At 36.7% G+C, this 20462-nt stretch overlaps 1 protein-coding gene across 4 annotated transcripts in view; it reads right to left on the reverse strand.

Moving 5' to 3' along the window:
- The window catches only part of pde1ca (phosphodiesterase 1C, calmodulin-dependent a), a 71317-nt gene extending 53761 nt beyond the window's left edge, over positions 1-17556 (reverse strand). For 2 of the 4 annotated variants that reach the window (XM_083551159.1, XM_083551162.1), the window contains exons 1-3: positions 17141-17508; positions 13135-13185; positions 12206-12371 (exon numbers count right to left, since the gene is read on the reverse strand). In XM_083551159.1, the coding sequence (XP_083407285.1) occupies positions 12206-12371; positions 13135-13185; positions 17141-17225 (302 nt within the window). In that variant the 5' untranslated portion in view covers positions 17226-17508. Of the gene's footprint in view, positions 1-12205; positions 12372-13134; positions 13186-17140 lie in introns of all 4 variants that reach the window. The other 2 variants (XM_083551160.1, XM_083551161.1) reach the window with 2 other exon arrangements.
- Positions 17557-20462: the final 2906 nt, after the last annotated feature.

Here is a 20462-nt window from a genome sequence, read left to right on the forward strand (position 1 = left end):
TCCAGTATTGTCATCTGTCTATTTGTGAACTTTTATGGTGAGTGTGTGTGTGTGTGTGTGTGTGTGTGTGTGTGTGTGTGTGTGTGTGTGTGTGTGTGTGTGTGTGTGTGTTTTAGGCTCTACATCATTATTACTATTGCATTAATAAGAGCCAATAAGATATTTAAAATTTAAGAGGGAGAGATTTACTCCAGTCTTCATCACATGCATGACTAACATAAGGGGGTATTGCATTTAAGTAGATATCATGCATATAAACAATGCTTATTTAACCATCATAAATGCATCAAGTGGATCCTTAAATCGACTGAAAACCTACCTCTTCCTGAAATACCTAAATTAGCACTTTCCAAGTTTGTAGAATTCGAGTTATATTTATATTAATTTTGTAATCTTGCATACCAGTGTAGATTTATTCATTACTAGAGATTTAAAGCACTTTTGTATGTCGCTCTGGATAAGGGCGTCTGCTAAATGCTGCAAATGTAAATGTAAATGTAAATGTTAAATGCAATCAATACTGAGTACAACCCCAAAAATCCAGTCAATTGATTTTTTTGATTTTCAGCTAATGGTAATGTATCTTCATTAAACCTTTTTGGAGAAGAAAATTAAAGGAGATTGAGTAAGCACCCATCGGCATATTAAATAACATAAAAGTTCACAAATAGACACATTACAATACTGGAAGTTGTTTCAACAATGGGTTGCCACATTTCAGTTTATAAAGGAAACTCTTTAGGGTATTGGAAAATTCACTTAAAATCACTTAAAAATAAAACCCATGAATACAGCTCTATGTGTGTGTGTGTGTTTGTTTTGCGTCACATCATTATTATTAGGCCATTAACAAGAGCTGTTAAGATAATTCATTGCACAGTCCTGCTAAGTTTCCTGTCAAGCTATTGACATATATTAGATTTCAGTTCTTACATCTGATATCACGACCAGCCGTCACTGCATATAGTTTAAAAGGCACAAGCATATTACAGTAAGTGACAAAGTGCTTCACACTCATTAGAAGGCTCACAGGAGAAGTGGTATCTCGGTATCTTCTGACCAGAAGGTCATGAGTTCAAATCTTTGCATCACCAAGCTGCTACTGCTGGGCCCTTGAGCAAGAACCTTAACTGCTCAGTTGTATATATGAGATACTGTAATTGTAAGTCTCTCTGGATAAAATTATCTGCCAGTTATCAGTAGGACTGATGTTCATATATCATATAGTTTTATCCTTAACTCTACACAGACTGTATCAAACGGTTTATTTAAGCACTTGCTAACAAGTAATTGTAGTTATAAACTATTTAGAGATTAAAACAATCTGGACATGCTGGTGCAGTATTGCTACCTCCATGTTTTCTGGTTCACACTTATGCATGTTGGTTGATTGGATACAATAAGCTACACTAAGCACAAAAAAAAAAAATAATTCATGGTACCCTGGCAAAGACTGCTGCACTATGCAGGGTGTTTTCCCACCTTGGATCCTGTGTTCTCAGGATAACTTATGGATCCACAATGATGAGTACAGGCATACTGAAGGAGAACAGATGAAAGAGCAAACACACAGTGGTACATATTAAAGTTTGTCGAGGCCAGTATAAATGATTTTGCCAGCACCAGTTGTAGTCTTTTGTCCATGGTCTAATTTGTAAATCAGAAATACCCTTCAATACAGTCTGCTTTAAAGCTTGTGAAGAAAAACAGTTTAGACCTTGCTAAGACCTTGAACCTGTTTGGATCAATACCATAAAGTACGTCAGTTGAGCTGTTGTACAAAATGAATATTAAATATTCCACCACTCAGGGGCAGAGAAACAACAATTCTTTCAGGGATGGGATGAAATGTTGTATCCACACAGCCTGGCATATGTTATTCCACTTATACCACATCTAATGGTCAACCTTCTAACTGATGATGGTCCATATTATAATGTATTGTGCAGATTTGACTAGATCACAACAAACACTAAACACAATGTATCTCATGTATCTCACAATGTATACAGAGACTAAGAGTGGTTTCTGTAGTATACCACCATTTGCTCTCTGCATGACCTCATAGACTCTCTCTAGTTTCATCTCCACAATGATTGCATGCTGCTTCAGCATTACATGTAGCACTCACCACCATGCTGTTTCTTTCATGCTGCTGCTATGTGAATGTCCTTGCCTGTCTCGTGCCTGTCAATAGATAATGTGATCTGTGATAACCCCCCGCTAGTATGTTTGTCCAATAAAATGAGGTGTATGTTGACAAGGACACTTTATCCTTGCTCATTTTAATCATGAATTAGCTTTCTCCACAACTGAAAGACCTTGGCAGTCATGCTAATGAGACCGTGTTTTGACAGGGAATCTACCGTATCAACAAAGTAATTGAGTGCCAGGTCAGAGGAAATGTTTATAATGTGTGTGTGTGTGTGTGTGTGTGTGTGTGTGTGTGTGTGTGTGTGTGTGTGTGTGTGTGTGTGTGTGTGTGTGTGTGTGTGTGTGTGTGTATGTGTGTGTGTTTAACCTGGAGAGATTTACTCCAGTCCTTATCACATGCATGGGGGCTTTGCATTTAAGTAGATATCATGCATATAAACGATGCTTCATTGACCATCATAAACGCATCAAGTGGATCGTTTAATGCACTCAATTCTGAGTACATCCCCAAAAACCCAGTCAATTGATTTTTTTGATTTTCAACCACTGGTGAGTGAAAAAACAAGCTTTGAATGCTCAATTGTCTGAATCATGGATAAAGAATGTTCTTACATACACACACACACACACACACACACACATGCAAGCACACACACACACACACACACACACACACACACACACACACACACACACACACACACACACACTTGCACACACAGCTGAATGATTTTAGTCTTATTGTAGACTTAAAGTGGCTGAATCTAGAGTTTAAAGGAGTATCGGAGCAATCTTTAATTAAGGTCAGTGGTGAGACTAGAGGATACACAGTGACCATTAGTGCTGCAATTTCACAGGTTACAATTCACAAAGGTTTATCTAAGGACATTGTGTCACAAATCAGAGCTGAATAACATTAGGTCCGGCATGACTAATGTTTTCATCACCCACCATATATGAAAATGTAAAAAATAATAGCTATACAGAAATAGAAAATAATGAATTTCAATAATAAAACATAAACAAGGCACTGAAGATTACTCAGTTCCTATGTTATATTAGCATTCTCAGCAAACATTATTATAGTATTAGCAGAATTCAATCACTGGGATCATGAAATACTTAACTGACAATCAAAAAGAAGCACAAAGTGTGTTTCAAAACACAGCGTAAATATCATGCAGTGTCACTTTCAGAGAAGTGTTAAATGCACAGTGTGCTGAGGTACCATTATTACATCATTGATTTATGTAATTTCTATCACAATTCCAAGACTCTAAAGAGCACTGACGGTCTATTAGTATAGTCCCCTGTAATCTGCATGGAGTGTGCTCGATTTGGCTCAAATCCACACTTGAAGCATAGCCAGTCCACTATATTGCTTAATCTATACAGTGGCTCAGTCTGGATGTATGCTCGTCCCTGTGTGAAGGCCTGGCCTTTACATGCTCACTCAATCCAAAACTCCGCTTTCCCTCTGCTCATTTTCCCCAGGGTGGTGCCAGTCAACTGGAAAATTAGGTTTCTCCACTAAAATAAGACTGGTTTGCCACAGTCCTATCAGTGAGCTGGCAAAAGGTTCCGCTAAGAGAGAGATAATAATCAAGAGAAATGCCACAGAGAGCAAGCACATTAACGCCAAACCATTTGGGTAAAATGAGAATGCTATGCCTACCTGTGTGAATGTTTATGTGCTTCTATTGAAGATTTTAGTGTTTTCAGATTGTAAAATAGGGAGTAAAAGCAAAGGTCAAATCATCCACGAGTTAGCAAAGAGAGCGATCTCCATCTAAACGAAAGCTAGCTGCCTGGTATTGACAGAACGTATTGAAAGACTATTCTGGCTCCATTCTGGCACAATGCGTTTGTGATTATTTTTATATATATGAGAGCTAGCGTTATATATTGTGTATTTAATGTATTGTTTTTTTGTTTTTTTCATATTTCATGAATTGCAATACATTGCAATAGTCACAGGTTGTGCTACACCCTCTGGTGTAGATGACATGCAAATGCCAAAAGAAGCATACCATAGAAACCTTAAGGCAATAAGCCATACATCCACAGTAAGAGAGACGGCTTCAAACAGTGCTGTTTCTGATGAGCATTCAAAAGCCACAGACTGCCAAATGCATCACATCTGAATTTACATACAGAAACTGCAGTTCCACTGCAACACAAGTTGAGAGAAAAGGACGTGGGGTTTCATTCTGAGAAAAGAATTCTAGGTAAGAAAAGAATTCTATTATATCTGAAATGATAAAGATTGAATCTGTTACAACATATAATAATTAGATTTTTGAATAAATCAAATTCTTCATTGCACAATGTATAAGGAGAGGTAATTTTTCAAAGGTTGAGATCATCTATGCAGTCAGCATTAATGTCACCAAATTGTTACATTATACGTGATGAACAACCCAATCATTAAAGGTCATAATGGGTACACTGTTTAGAATATTTCGACAATGTTTTAATATCTCATCTTAATATTTTGGCATTTCAGAACGAAAAAAAAATGCCTCCTCTATCGGTAGAAGAGAGTTACCAAGACAAGCAATTTCATTTTAATACATTTTTAAACGCTAAGGTATATTGTCTTAAGTTTCAACACACACATAACATGAAATAGCATGTATGCATGTGTGGAAAGTAAATGCCAAGTCTTTGAAGGTGGACTTGAATTAAACATTAAGAGAATATCTGCATTAAAGTGAAATGTTCCTGTTTTCCCGTTTGAAGGTTTACCTTTGCATTATTTTTGGAAATAATGTGTGTCCCACTTTTGTATTGAATAGCAGTGCCTTTGGTTTGACATCACTGTTTCTATACCAATACTCTGAGAAAGGTCGCCTGGCTTCCTGACAATGTCTTCATGAATGCATTCCCCTGATATGGTCCTCATCCTTACAACTGCCTATCTCTAAAGTCTTTCAAAAGTGTTGGGGTAAAATCCCAAAGCCCCCAATGGCTTCCTTCATCTTCATTCTGCTGAAAGACAAGCATTTGGTCCCTGTTGACGTGACATTTGTGAATGTTCTCACTGAGATGCTTTTAGTGTGTAAATGATGTGTGCACTTAAGTTACAACCTGCGAGACTAAGGTTGGATACAGTGTTACAACCATGTTTAGAGCCACAGGGTTATGCAAAAAAGGGCAGGGAATAAAAAAGAGAATATCTATCACAATGTTTATTATTTTCTTTGAATTGAAGAGTGTGGTAATGATGACAGGCTTACATGGCTTAAACATATCAGATATAAAATAACTGCTTTTCTTCTTTTCCTGTTCACTGTATTGCTTTATAGTAAGGCAAGCCTGCTCCCCAGCGTTCCTTCACAAATGCCTCCACATGCACAATGAAGTGCTAATAGAACATTATAGAGTTCACTGGAGCGCTGTTTATGGCCGGGTATTTATAGCAAGCCGAGTGGCACATTGACGTCAGAACTAGTGCCATTGTGTTGCAGACAGGCAGAAACCTGTCTCACGTGTGTACCCCTTTACTGTCTCACTTAGACTGATTGATGATGATCTTACCCCCTGAATCATCCACTACTGTCAGCTGAAAAATAACTGCATTATACAGACTGAACTGCAAACAGATTCCAGAGAGCGACAGATACTTTATGCATGATGGAGACAAATGTAAGTTTTATCACAAAGGGATTGCTTAGTAAATAGCTACCGAAATTAAAATGTGTACAATAACCGAGGAAAAGCAGAATAACAATAAAAATAATAAAAAATAATAAAAAACAGCATTTAGAGTCTTTATTGCTGTGACCTTAGAACATTTCCACTTAACAAAAATGATCTGTGTGCATGATACATCTTGCCATAATTCTTGCTGTCTCTCTATCACTTTAGCATGGATGACAGAGAGAATTATACACTTAGTGCCATCCATTATTCAGCCTCTCCAGGCTCTTTATGGTGCAATCCCTGCCAATCAAAAAACAGAGATAACATAAGCTTAACCTAAAATTGTGAAAGGTGTGCACAATTGTTCTCATTCCTGTTATGGTAAGTATAGTATGTTGTTATTCATAAATTCATGTTTAATCAGAAGAGCCAGAAAGTTACTCATATAGTCAAGTGCACACAACACCTACACGAGCATATGTATATGAAGACTTTTTTTTCTTGTCAGAAAGTGTTTTCTAATCACCAGAATAGTTGGAAAGGTCATGAAAAATAATTAAGCTTTCAAAATGTCTAGTCACAGAAATACCGAATGCCATTTTATCTGCAACATTTAAATATCAACACACACACACACACACACACACACACACACACACACACACACACTCACACACACACCAGGCTATATTGTCTAGCATAAAATGGGAACATAAACCTCTAAAAGCTGCTTTGTGACCATGTCTAATGTTTTAAAAATACAATTAATTTTTATTTAGATCAAATAAATGTACTGCTCCTGCTCACAGATCCTTTTGCTCCTCTGCTTGGAAAATTAACATTTGCTTGGCCAGCAAACATTTGCTTGGTCTGATTCTATAAATTGTTTAGTAAACATACTCTTTGAGACTGCCCTACTCTTCATTACTCTCTACTTAAAACAAATGTATTTTTCATTTTACTATTCTATTACTTGACCAGGATTTTACATATACACATTAAACAGCTGCTACAGTTAACTCTTAAAGTGGAAACACAATGTATGATGTAAATGTTTTTCATAGAACGTATACACTAAAGATAATGAATAAAGGAAATCAAAAGACTGATACAGGCAACAAAATATCTTCAACCATAGCAGACTAGCTCTGCAAACTGGGACCATTAAGATAAGTCAAGGCAATGGCTGCCATCTGGAGTCTATCAGAGATCCTGTTAAATATTACCTAAGGGAAGGTGTTTTGGCAGTAATTTTCAAAGAGAGAATTATTAAATGTTGTCTGGCTTACTAGAATGTGGGGTTGAAGTTGGAATGATGACACAGTTTGGAATACAGACAAATACCTTTTAGTTCTGAGCACTCTGAGTCAGAAATGGATCGAGATAACATCTACAAACATTTACAGAGGCTGTAACAACGAAACACTGGAACATCCTTGCTTGGTTGGACATACAGATGATTGTATACATCATTCCTATGGTGAGGAAAACCAGCTTGTTCTCTAGGTTGCTTCATGAAGCAGTTTAGATCTAGACAGTCATTAACAGTGGTTATTGCTCATAAATGTTTCTTTCTCATCACTCTATACACACCCAAATTGCTTGCTGCATGCATTAGCCAGAGTAATAATGTTTGCCAAAATAAAAGATGTACATATAGTTTACTATATGTACATTGCTCCAGTATATACTGTATGCTGCAAACTATAGTGATATAGTATGCAATGTGTAAGAATTATTATTGGATACAGTACATATTCTGTATATATAATATATAATAATTATATATAATAATATAATTCCCAATAACTCATTAACTAATTTGTACTTACAGAACCTTCTCTGCTTCTTTTTGTCTATAGATTTTCATGTACTATGACTGTAAATGCAAAAGCATATAATCACTTCAACTGTGCAACTGTGATAAGCAATTCTGAATGCACAACATATCAAACTAAAAGGCGGATGGGCTACAACAGCAAAAGACGACACCGGATCAGTTGCTAGATCTAAATACAATAAAAGACCTTTGGAATATGGAAGAATTAGCTGTAACTGGTGTTTGTACAACTTTTACACAGTATTTTATATGGATTTATTTATTAAAAGGAATGGCTGTGTTGCCTCGTGTGATATACTATGAAAATAGCTACAGTGAGGAAAATAAGTATTTGAACACCCTGCTATTTTGCAAGTTCTCCCACTTAGAAATCATGGAGGGGTCTGAAATTGTCATCGTAGGTGCATGTCCACTGTGAGAGACATAATCTAAAAAGAAAAATCCAGAAATCACAATATATGATTTTTAAACTATTTATTTGTATTATACAGCTGCAAATAAGTATTTGAACACCTGTCTATCAGCTAGAATTCTGACCCTCAAAGACCTGTTAATCTGCCTTTAAAATGTCCACCTAAATTAGATGCACCTGTTTGAGGTCGTTAGCTGCATAAAGACACCTGTCCACCCCATACAATCCATAAGAATCCAATTACTAATATGGCCAAGACCAAAGAGCTGTCCTAAGACACTAGAGACAAAATTGTACACACAAGGCTGGAAAGGGCTACGGGGAAATTGCCAAGCAGCTTGGTGAAAAAAAAGTCCACTGTTGGAGCAATCATTAGAAAATGGAAGAATCTAAACATGACTGTCAATCTCCCTCAGACTGGGGCTCCATGCAAGATCTCACCTCGTGGGGTCTTAATGATCCTAAGGAATGTGAGAAATCAGTCCAGAACTACAAGCGAGGAGCTGGTCAATGACCTGAAAAGAGCTGGGACCACCGTTTCCAAGGTTACTGTTGGTAATACACTAAGACGTCATGGTTTGAAATCATGCATGGCACGGAAGGTTCCCCTGCTTAAACCAGCACATGTCCAGGCACGTCTTAAGTTGGCCAATGACCATTTGGATGATCCAGAGGAGTCATGGGAGAAAGTCATGTGGTCAGATGAGACCAAAATAGAACTTTTGGGTCATAATTTCACTAAACGTGTTTGGAGAAAGAAGAATGATGAGTACCATCCCAAGAACACCATCCCTGCTCTGAAGCATGGGGGTGGTAGCATCATGCTTTGGGGGTGTTTTTCTGCACATGGGACAGGGCGACTGTACCGTATTAAGGAGAGGATGACCGGGGCCATGTATTGCGAGATTTTGGGGAACAACCTCCTTCCCTCAGTTAGAGCATTGAAGATGGGTCGAGGCTGGGTCTTCCAACTTGACAATGACCCGAAGCACACAGCCAGGATAACCAAGGAGTGGCTCCGTAAGAAGCATATCAAGGTTCTGGCATGGCCTAGCCAGTCTCCAGACCTAAACCCAATAGAGAATCTTTGGAGGGAGCTCAAACTACGTGTTTCTCAGCGACAGGCCAGTAACCTGACTGATCTAGAGAAGATCTGTGTGGAGGAGTGGGCCAAAATCCCTCCTGCAGTGTGTGCAAACCTGGTGAAGAACTACAGGAAAAGTTTGACCTCTGTAATTGCAAACAAAGGCTACTGTACCAAATATTAACATTGACTTTCTCAGGTGTTCAAATACTTATTTGCAGCTGTATCATACAAATAAATAGTTAAAAAATCATACATTGTGATTTCTGGATTTTTTTTTTTTAGATTATGTCTCTTACAGTGGACATGCACCTACGATGACAATTTCAGACCCCTCCATGATTTATAAGTGGGAGAACTTGCAAAATAGCAGGGTGTTCAAATACTTATTTTCCTCACTGTACATGTTCTACATTGTAGCTACATTGTTTAAATACTACATTCTGTGTGTGGTCTAGCGTGACTTGTAGGCACACTATGGGTTAAATACACACTTAGCAAGACCACACACACACACACACACACACACACACACACACACACACACACACACACACACACACACACACACACACACATATATATTTAAACACACATCCATCCATCCATCCATCCATCCATCCATCCATACATCCATTCATCCATATATATATATATATATATATATATATATATATATATATATATATATATATATATATATATATATATATAATACATTTATTTCGGTAATTCAACTGTAAAACTCTTGTATTAAATAAATTTAATGCACACATACTGAAGTAGTTTAAGTCTTTTAATTTGGATGATTTTGGCTCAGATTTAACCCACCAAATAACTATCTCAACAAAAAAATTTTTGTGAATTTTTGGCCTTCTGTAAAGTATGTTAATTTACTGTATATGTACTCAGTACTTGGTAGGGGCTCCTTTTGTTTTAATTACTGCCTCCATTCAGCATGGCATGGAGGTGATCAGTCTGTGGCACTGCTGAGGTGGTATCTAAGATAAAATTTCTTGGTAAACAGGTGCAGTGACTTTGGTTTTCAAAAAACACAGTGGACCAACACCAGCAGAGGACATTGCACCCCAAATCATTACAGACTGTGAAAACGTAACACTGGACTTCAAGCAACTTGGGCTATGAGCTTCTCCACCCTTCCTCCAGATTCTAGGACCTTGGTTTTCAAATGAAATACAAAACGCTCTCATCTGAAAAGAGGACTTTAGACCACTTGGCAACAGTCCAGTTCTTCTTCTCTTTAGCCCAGGTAAGAGACCTCTGACATTCAGGTGTGGCTTAACAAGAGGAATACGACAACTGTAGCCGAATTCCTTGACACATCTGTGTGTGGTGGCTCTTGCCTCTTTACCCCAGCCTCAGTCCATTCCTTGTGTAATTCACTTTAATTCTTGAATCGATTTTGCATGACAAGCCTCTCAAGGCTGCTGTTCTCTCGGTTGGATGTGCATCTTTTTCTTCCACACTTTTCCATCCACTCAACTTTCTGTTAACATGCTTGGATACAGCACTCTGTGAACCGATATCTTCTTTGGCAATGAATGTTTGTAGCTTACTCTCCTTGTGAAAGGTGTCAATGATTGTCTTCTGGACAACTGTGAGATCAGCAGTCTTCCCCATGATTGTGTAGGCTGTTGAACTAAAATATGAGACCATTTTGAAGGTTTAGGAAACCTTTGCAGGTGTTTTGAGTTGATTAGTGGTCAGGGAACCAACTCCAGCCACTCTTAGTGCCGGTCCCAAGCCCGGATAAATGGGGAGGGTTGCGTTAGGAAGGGCATCCAGTGTAAAAGCATGTGCCAAATCAAAACATGCGGATGATCCGCTGTGGCGACCCCTAATGGGAAAAGCCGAAAGAAAGTTTAGCGGATTGGCATGTCACCATATTCAAATTTTTTTAAATAGTGAATTAGTCGTTTTTTGTTAAAAGTCAAAATCATTACAATTAAAAGAAAAAAGAACTTAAACTACTTCAGTCTGTGTGCATTGAATGTACTTTACTATGACATTATAATTTATTGAAATGCACCTGTGTGTGTGTGTATATATATATATATATATATATGTATATATATATATATATATATATATATATATATATATATATATATATATATATATATATATATATATACATATATATATATATATATATATATATATATATATATATATATATATATATATACATATATATATATATATATATATATATATATATATATATATATATATATATATATATATATATATACTGTATGTATGAATTGCAATAAAAAGAGGTGAAGTAGAGTGAAGCAACTGGCTGTGGTTATGGCAACCAATATGGTAGCCACTGTTAGATTGGTAGATTGGAAGATTGAATAATGGTAGCTTGCATAATTGCATTAAGGAAAGTGTGTGTTTAGGAGTGGCGTGTACCATGAGCAATGGTATGGTCACAGCATGTATGATATGTCTGATTAAGATTTGTTTTAGTAAATTGCAATTTCTGCCAATGTTTCACACCTAAAGCAACAAAGAATATCTAATGAGCCTGCAAGAGAAACTTTTTTTTTCCATAGAACATACACAGAAATCAGGTCATGCTCATATGGAGTTGGTAAGTCGCATTGATCTATTCAGTCAATACCCTCCAATCAACACCTGCCAGCTGTTCCACTAAGCTATAAGCACCTTCAAAGAGGCATTCACACACAAACATTTAGTGAGTTCACAAACAGTGCACTTTGATTGCTATAATCTTAGCATGTTCAGTGTAGCATGTCCACTGACCCACAACAGCATTGAGTGGACAGCCTCATTTTTTCAGCATTCATAAACACCAGGTGTTAGGTTATGAAAACATTATGTCATCGTGAACAATGAGATGAGATTTTAAGCAATGAATACACATAGGGTTACACCATTGGTCCCTTTAAATCAATGGTCACTTTCCTTGAGCTGCGAAGCTTGATCTTCAATTAATAATAATAATAATAATAATAATAATAATAATAATAATAATAATAATAATAATAATAATAATAAAAGCTGGTAACATCTAAACCTGATTGCAGTCTTCTCCATGGCATCAGGACTATCTACCGTAGGCAACTCATCAGCGAGGATCTCCTCAGGACTGCGTGGGTCAATTAATATCCCTCTCTTGTCTTTGTCTCTGATCCCGATGCCGGCTGTTATCGCATTCCACAAGGCATTTTGGGACTTGGAGCCTGCAATCATCAGAGGGTACAGGGTCAAGAAGATAAAATAGAGATCAATTAATTAAAAATAATAAAGTTTTATACAGATGAAACTTTATGCATTGCATATATAAATGTTAGCATTGCAAAGCCCCATAAATGACAAATCTCTATTTGTTTATTTGTTTACAGTATGTTCACCAAAAACATGTAGACTTTTATTAAAATGACAGTTGTAGATTTCTATCTCCACCTGCTGTTCAGTATTTGCTGGTAGACCTACTGCTCCACTAGTCTAAACAAATGCAGCAGCTACACAAGAATTCCTTTTCCTAAAGCATGAAGCTGAGTAATGCTGCCATCTAGCCTACCTGCTACACATATACATGGTGAAAACCTGTAAAAATAATAAGAAAATACCATGAAAAAGTTGCTATGAGCCTAAAGATGTAACAGCTTTATCATTAACCTTTGACAAAGCTCTCACACTGGAGATTTCTTCTATAAATGTTAATAATGCCTCCTCACAGACATGTTTTACTTGGTCAATTAACAATTTTTAAATCTATTTATTATTAGCATTAGATTATGTGGCGCATCCACCATACAAGTGCTCATGAAATAACATATTACTAATATTACATATTAGAACATCATTACTGCTTTGCATTGCAGTTGAGCGACGGTGTTGTGTGTAATGTTTAAATATATCTAATGTATGTTTAAAGTTTTACTAGATTTGTACAGTGTTCTAATAATATGATATACAGACTGTTATAATAGAGATACTTACGTGCAAAGCGGGCCAGGGGCCTGGGAGGACTTTCTCCTGTTTCATTTGCCACTGAAATTGAAGAGTGACAGAAAGATAAGCATATACCTAAAGGATGTGCATAACATGCTTGTTATGTGTAACATTTAAATTCATACATAATAAGCTACTTTAGCAAACTGTTTTTGTATTACTTGTATTAATTGTATTACTAAATATTTGAATAATGTTACTAATGGTTCAAATTCTTGTTATGAAAAACATGCCATTTCTAGCTACTTTGACGTAAATCATAATTACATTAAATGATAACCTGTCATGAGACCACAACCTTAACATCACAGTTCATGCATGATTCATGATGCAGAAATAAATAAAACATTGCATTTTTTGAATTATTAAAATACATATATCAGTGCTTTTGTTTGATACTTGAGTCCATTCAAAAAAACAAATAAACAGGGGAAAAAAAAATAATTTGCATATGTGCTATAGACTGTTTTCCAATTAAAAATAAAAAATAAAAATAGAGCATATGGAAATTTTATATTTTTCCTTATTTGTTTTTGAATAAATAGTCTCATATAAACTCTTGAAAAAGGCAAAAAATATATATATATTTAGATTATTATAGATTATTATATATGAACATTACACAAATGACTGAATATTAACTTCCTCTTTAGTTTTAAGCTTAAGTTATTCAAAATCAGGTCTTGATTTATTTTAAAGCATTTGAAAACACATTTTAATAAAACGTACAACAAAATTATTTAACATCAGCACTTTTGGCTGGTGATATCTTTCAACTCTCTAACCTCTGTGTGACGAACAAAACTATATATGAAGGACATCAATCTTTCAAATGATGTCCTTTTAATGGTAGCTTCACACTTAAGCTGTTAGTAGTGAATGGAATAAACTGAAAGTGCTGTGATGCAGGTACGATTTTGCTCATTTTTCCGACATGTCTTTTGGGACTTTTCAAAAAGTAAAGGTGAAGAGAGATTATTGTTTGGTTGGTTTGAAGACAGCCTCTGGGGAGGCATGTGTGTGTGGGTGGGTGTCATGATGGAAAATAAGAGAACATCAGTAAGTGGCCTCTATGGATTTTAAGCTGAGGGAGCTGGCTTGTCTCTGAGAGAGAACACTGAGATGAGGTGATGAGTTATCATTTAAGCCTGCACAGGTCTGCAGGCTGTCAACAGTTAAGTGGACATGCGCTCTATGTGAGTGTGCAAAGTGTGTTTTTCTTAGAGATCCTGCCTTATCTGTGGGTTGCACGCAAGTCTTTCTGTTTATGGCGTCAGGCAGAGCAGGTCCTCTATAATATTGGCTTAAACAGTATGCAGAGGCTCAGGGTGAGTCCTAATAGTGCACAAAGGAGCAAAGTCATGATGACACAATTTAAACAGAAGGAAAGTGGATTGTCATTTATGTCATAAAAATGCAGCTGAAACAAACTGCATTTAAATGTGACAAATATTAAATATTAAAAATATATACAACAATAAGGATTTGTTGAAATTTCTTTGCTTCATCTGTTTTCGGATATTCAGAGTTTAAATTGTCTGAGACTTTGCTTTGGCTAATATCAGTGCACACAAATATAGCACTTCAATACCGTTTGACATGTAGCCCATCAAGCGCAAATTAACATAATAAGTCAAAGTGCTCTGGAAGAAAAGCCTCAGAATCAGAAATGTGAACTGCATGGTTAAAATCTATAAAGCTAAATCCAACATATGAACTACACATGGGTAATTCCAATAATCTGAACGGGGCACCCAAGAAATGTGCACCTGTATAGCACACGTCTGAATACTTTCCATGCATATGTATTGATGTATCTTTAAAAGAAAGGTGTGGCATTATGTGACAGTAAACTGTGCTCAAATCTGTAATATGCATCTCCAAAGATGGATAATGGCCACAATAATGTTCTTAATATGCACTCACTTTTCACATAAATAGGAACTGTTAAGCACCTGTGTATTCATGTAATTATCCAATCGACTAACCAGGTGGCAGCAGTGCAATGCCTAGAGCCAGCGCACTGCATTTATGCATCGTGATCAGAATGAACACACATTGAACCTTGAGGCAGAAGGGACACAACAGCAGGAGACCATTCCACTCTTTTCAGCCAAGAACAGGAATCTAGGAAATGTATTAGTTGAAGGTTGAAAAACGTCATTTCTGTACCTGCTGAAACCTTTGAGCTGTGTTCTGGGCTGACTAGAATGGAAAACAATCATCACCTCAGTTTTGCATTATGAAAAGCTTTGCTGCTCACCACATTTGTAAGCAGTGGTTATTTAAGTTATCATAGCATTTCTATTAGATCAAACCGGTCATGGATTTTTTTTATGTACCACTCTGTGTATGCTCTATAGATTCAAAGCAACCTGTCTGGCACCAACAACATAGCTATAATCACAGGCAATGAGATTCAATTTCCCCATTCTGAGTTGATATGAAAATTTACTGAAGCTTTTGACTTCTATCTGTGTGCTTTAAGCATTGAGCCTCTGCTATATAATTGGATGATAGGATTATTACATGAATAAGCAGGGGTATAGATTTTCCCATTTCAGTGGCCAGTGACTTGTATATGTAGTATTTGTAATGGATCTTGGCTGAGTGCAAGAATAAAATGCAACCTGCTGAAAGATGAATGAAACCAAAAGGAAAAAAAAAGAATAAAGAAAGTAACCACATAGGTAAGTAGGGACATGCACTCCATTGTGGCAAATAAATTAATAATAAAGAGGGATCAGAGGCCTTCAGAAGAGGACTCTTTTAACTCAGTTAGTAGGTAGAGCCTGTACTATGTTCAATGTGTGTGTCCTCAGGAGTAGGAAGAGGCCACTTCATTAGTGATAATGATTCCCCCCTGGCTACTGAGACTACTCCAGTAATGACATGACGAATGAGGGTCTCCCATGGAGAGACAGACACACATCTTACTCTCCTCCCCCAGTACAGTTCATTTTTTTTCTATCTCTCTAGTGACCTACTGTACATGATTCTGATTAGCCAACAGGTACTCTAATGAGCTCTCTGCTGGGTAACACCCCCTCCCAACACACACACAAATATACAGCACAAGATGAGACTGACTTGTTTGTTATAAAGCGACAGAAATCACTGTGTAATGATGACATCACCACATATCCCCCCCACCAACCTTTTGGTGGCCATGGAGACATTAATCACAAAGGTAACTGGATGGCACAGGAAGGTTCTTAAAGGAAATATCTTATCTGCTGAAGAATACATATGCACCCTATCCAAACCTTACAGATGGCTGCAGCATTATTTGGGTGTCAAATTTGGTAAAATTGTGCAAATATTTTAGCCCTTTTGGCTGCCTTTATAAAAACTGATTGTCGACTGTAACAGAAGAGGTGCCACTTGACCTTTTTGTAAAGCTGTAATTACCACCATTGCATGTTCTCTAAAAACAACTGTCATGCCATTTTGCAATATCGCCTGTATTGTTCTGTGCCTGCTTTCATACAAATGCAAGATACTGTGAGTCATTTTACATAAAAAACAGCACTATTATGTAATCTTATTCCATTTAGCAGGAGAATGAGAACGCTCTAACATTCTAAAGATCAAAGTATAACACAAATACAAACTTTAATAAAATCCAACAATCTTACAATGAATTGTAAGAATGCTGTTGAATGTAGCTCGGAATAAAATAAAAATAAAAACATTACTTAAATAAGTATTTTTAGTACCTCTCATAAGCTTTCACTGTAATAGTTTTCATAGTGTGGTTTCCAGCTTTATTCAGCATTTTAAAATATATTAGCAGAAAAATACCTTTTTGAATACTTCAATGCATCTCCCTCATTAAATAAATAAAATATTTGCATTTCATTATTTAAAATGATTACTACATTTAACTACAAAGATTGAAATCATAACACTGCTATGCAAACAACCAGTAATGAGATTAAAAAGAAAAGTTGTTTCACACACAGAACCCCAAAGGTATTTCTTCCACTCTTACCAATCGTGAAGCTGAATCCGTCGATGCTAAATGTGGCACTCCGGCATTTTTTAAATCCTTGTTTTTTGGAGCTGGGTTCTGTCATCTTCCTTTAATAATTAAGTTCTTCAGTTGCTGCTGTAAGTCTTCTGCAAGTGTCCCTTGAAGATAGACGTGGTGCACATTTGGAGAGTATCAACAACTTATCTCCCCCGATCCAGAGAAACATGTGGTGTGTGTGTGTGTGTTTGTGTGTGTGTGTGTGTGTGCATCAAGTTGCTCAGGATAAAGAATTAGAAGTTTTGGGGTGCATGTGGGCTGCCCCTCTGCAATACCCCTCTGAGAGCTCTAAAGTCCGTACCGCATCCCAGGCCTGCTCATTTGCCAGTGAACAGAGAATCACTGACATAGAGCTTCCTCTCTCTCTCTCTCTCTCTCTCTCTCTCTCTCTCTCTCTCACACACACACACACACACACACACACTCTCACACTGACTCTCTGTTTCTCTCTTTCTGAGATCCTCCCCACTTTTCAGCTCTCACAGCACATGATAAACACTCTATTCACCTTGTTTGTTAACCCACTGACTCGAGTGTTAACACATTAGCACCTGTGATTCTGACTTTGGTGCCTGATACTTAATTCTGTTGTGCTGATTTATAAATTCATTTATGTCTTACACATAGTCTCTGTGAGTTCAACAGGCTGTGAGTGGGTGTGCACGAGTGTGTTTATGCACGAACAGTAAAACTAATGCGAGCATCGTGCATCCGTGCATGTGTTTTAATGACATGACTACAATATGATTCCCTAGCTGATGTTTCACCAAAATATTAACTTGTCCTCACAGCTCACATTAGGCTAATGTATTTGAGGGGGTTTAAGTGGCGGCAAAAAAAAAAAAAAAAAAGAATGAATGAAATGGAAACGGACAGTGTTGATATTAGGCTAGCTGGTATTCTCTGAAGTAGCTTCACAATTGTGTGAGTCTATTGCACATAATTACAGAGATGACGCTTCATCAGTGTTCCCTTACAGCCCCCTCATCCATGCGATTAGCCACTTAAATTGTACATAGTGTATCAGTGACAAATAACACCTCAAAGCCATAATTACAGCAGTGCCATTTTAGGAACAATGGGTATTTGAATGTCAGTGTGTGTCAAATGAAGCAAACACATAAGGTTTTCAGCACTGTACTTCTGGAAACTGCATGGTATGGCATGGTATGGAAACTGGCACTCTCTGTATCTCTGCTCATAATCAGGAGCAATTGGTTTCTTTGAACAAAACAGTAAAATCCATGTAATTTCAGTGTGGTGGCTTGTCTCATCTTTAACGCCAAATAGTGCTCTTTCATTCTTAGTATCCATCCAATTACCTTTGAAAAAGGGGGGGTAAAGTTAAAATCACTCTTCAGAGAAGGACAGTTGTGAGATTTGGTAGTGAAATGATGAAAGACAAGCTCTAACGAGCGCGAAATTCTATCGTTTGAAACACACACTTTGGGCAATGCACTGGAGGAACCTATAAAAATGAAAGCTATTAAGTCAACCTAAATAAAAAACAAATGTGTTTACATGAGGACAAAAAAATGAAAAACATTATTATTATGACTATTTATTCCTGTACTGTATTATCCAAAAAGCCAGCATGCTTTTCTCTTGACGATGGAAATTAATTCTTACGTTTTCTGCTCACACCGTGTTACCATGGACAACAGGTAAACACAAAGTGAATTTTCTGATGCTGTGGAGGAGTGAAGCACATCCATTCAATCCCAAGGCCACTGTAAGCTACTGGCAGCAGAATGATTTGCTAGAAACATATCACTAGGTAACCCCTTTCTCTTTCTTTCATATCCACATGTAATTCTGTAAACTGAAGTAAGGCATTGGCAGATAAAGGGGTAAAGGGGAATGAGACTCTTATTGCACAATCTTTTCTGATTGGTGTCAGATGAAGGTCAGTTTGAATGAAGCTCAGGGTAAGGGCCACAACTAAAATGAAAGTGTCAGACCACATGTGCACCCTTAGCGCACATTTAAAATCAAGGTGTAGGAGTTGAGGATTACATGGTTGATTTTACAGGACAAAAAGTAGATTAGAAGGACATTTAAATGCTATTTTGTTTTGACCCCAACCTCCTCAAGATGTTCAACCAAAAAAAAAATGTTTGTCCTGTATTGTTCTAATTATCCAGTACATGTTTCTTTAAATGTGTTGAAATGACTATTCGAATGACTACTTATTAATAAAGTAAATGATCTAGTCAGCCATGTCAGTCAATGATGATCAGCATAAAATGAAACAAAAGCTGTGCATTACAACCATTATCTTTCAGCGTTGCATAAATGACACATGGTGCTTTTCTTATTCTACTGTCATGCTCTATCAATCTTTGACTGAATAAGCAAGAAAAGGTTTACACCTACCCATTTATACAATTATCTAATCAGTCAATCAAGTGACAGCAACACAAGTTATTAAGTATTGTAGTACAAAACCTCATTTAATGTTCACAGAAAATATCATAATGTGAGGGGAAAACTGAGCGCAGTGATTTTTTGCACAGAGAGGCTTGATTAAATATTCAAGTAATCACCTCTTTTAAGTATTTCATATATTAAACAGGATTCTATGAGTCGTTAAATCTCAGTCTTTTTTTCCATCTTTTACAATATAATTTTGGTGAACTTGTACCCACTGTACCCTATATGTACCCTTCTACTGCTGCCCACCTTAAGGTTAGAAATACTAAATCAGCAAACCAATCTGGCTATCAACAAGGTGTGTCTGCCCACTCTAATCATTCTGATTTATTGAAGTTTATAAATATAGTGTACTTTAGTTTTCCCACTGAAATTTTATTCAACCTAGCTAATTTTTGAAAGTCCACAATGCTCTAAAAGCCTTCTCCCATGTATTTACACCCAAATGACTGGCTCTGACTACATCATGATTATGCATTAGCATCTGTTTTGAAGAAGCCCTGTTAGAGATGTGTAGTAAAGCTACTCTAAAGGGTTCTCTTGAAATAAAATTTTTTTTTACACATTTTAAAACATCGATGATGCACATATTCCCACCTTCACCTTAAATAATTGTATACATTTATTGCATTTACACCATTATTTTGAAATCTATGGCAAAAATAAACTGTAAATGCTTTCAAGTTATTGACTGGGGCTACCTGTTGTGACAACAAAGTCTCACTGCATTTTAAATTTCCCTTTTTTTTTGTGTCACCCAGGCAGAGGATCATGGGTACTGCAGACAGAAATGCCATCTTATTTTTCCTATTTTTAGAATAAGGAGAATAAAGCAGAAAATATACGGTTA

This window comes from Silurus aristotelis (genome assembly GCF_946808225.1).
Source record: "Silurus aristotelis genome assembly, chromosome: 1".
NCBI lineage: Eukaryota > Metazoa > Chordata > Actinopteri > Siluriformes > Siluridae > Silurus > Silurus aristotelis.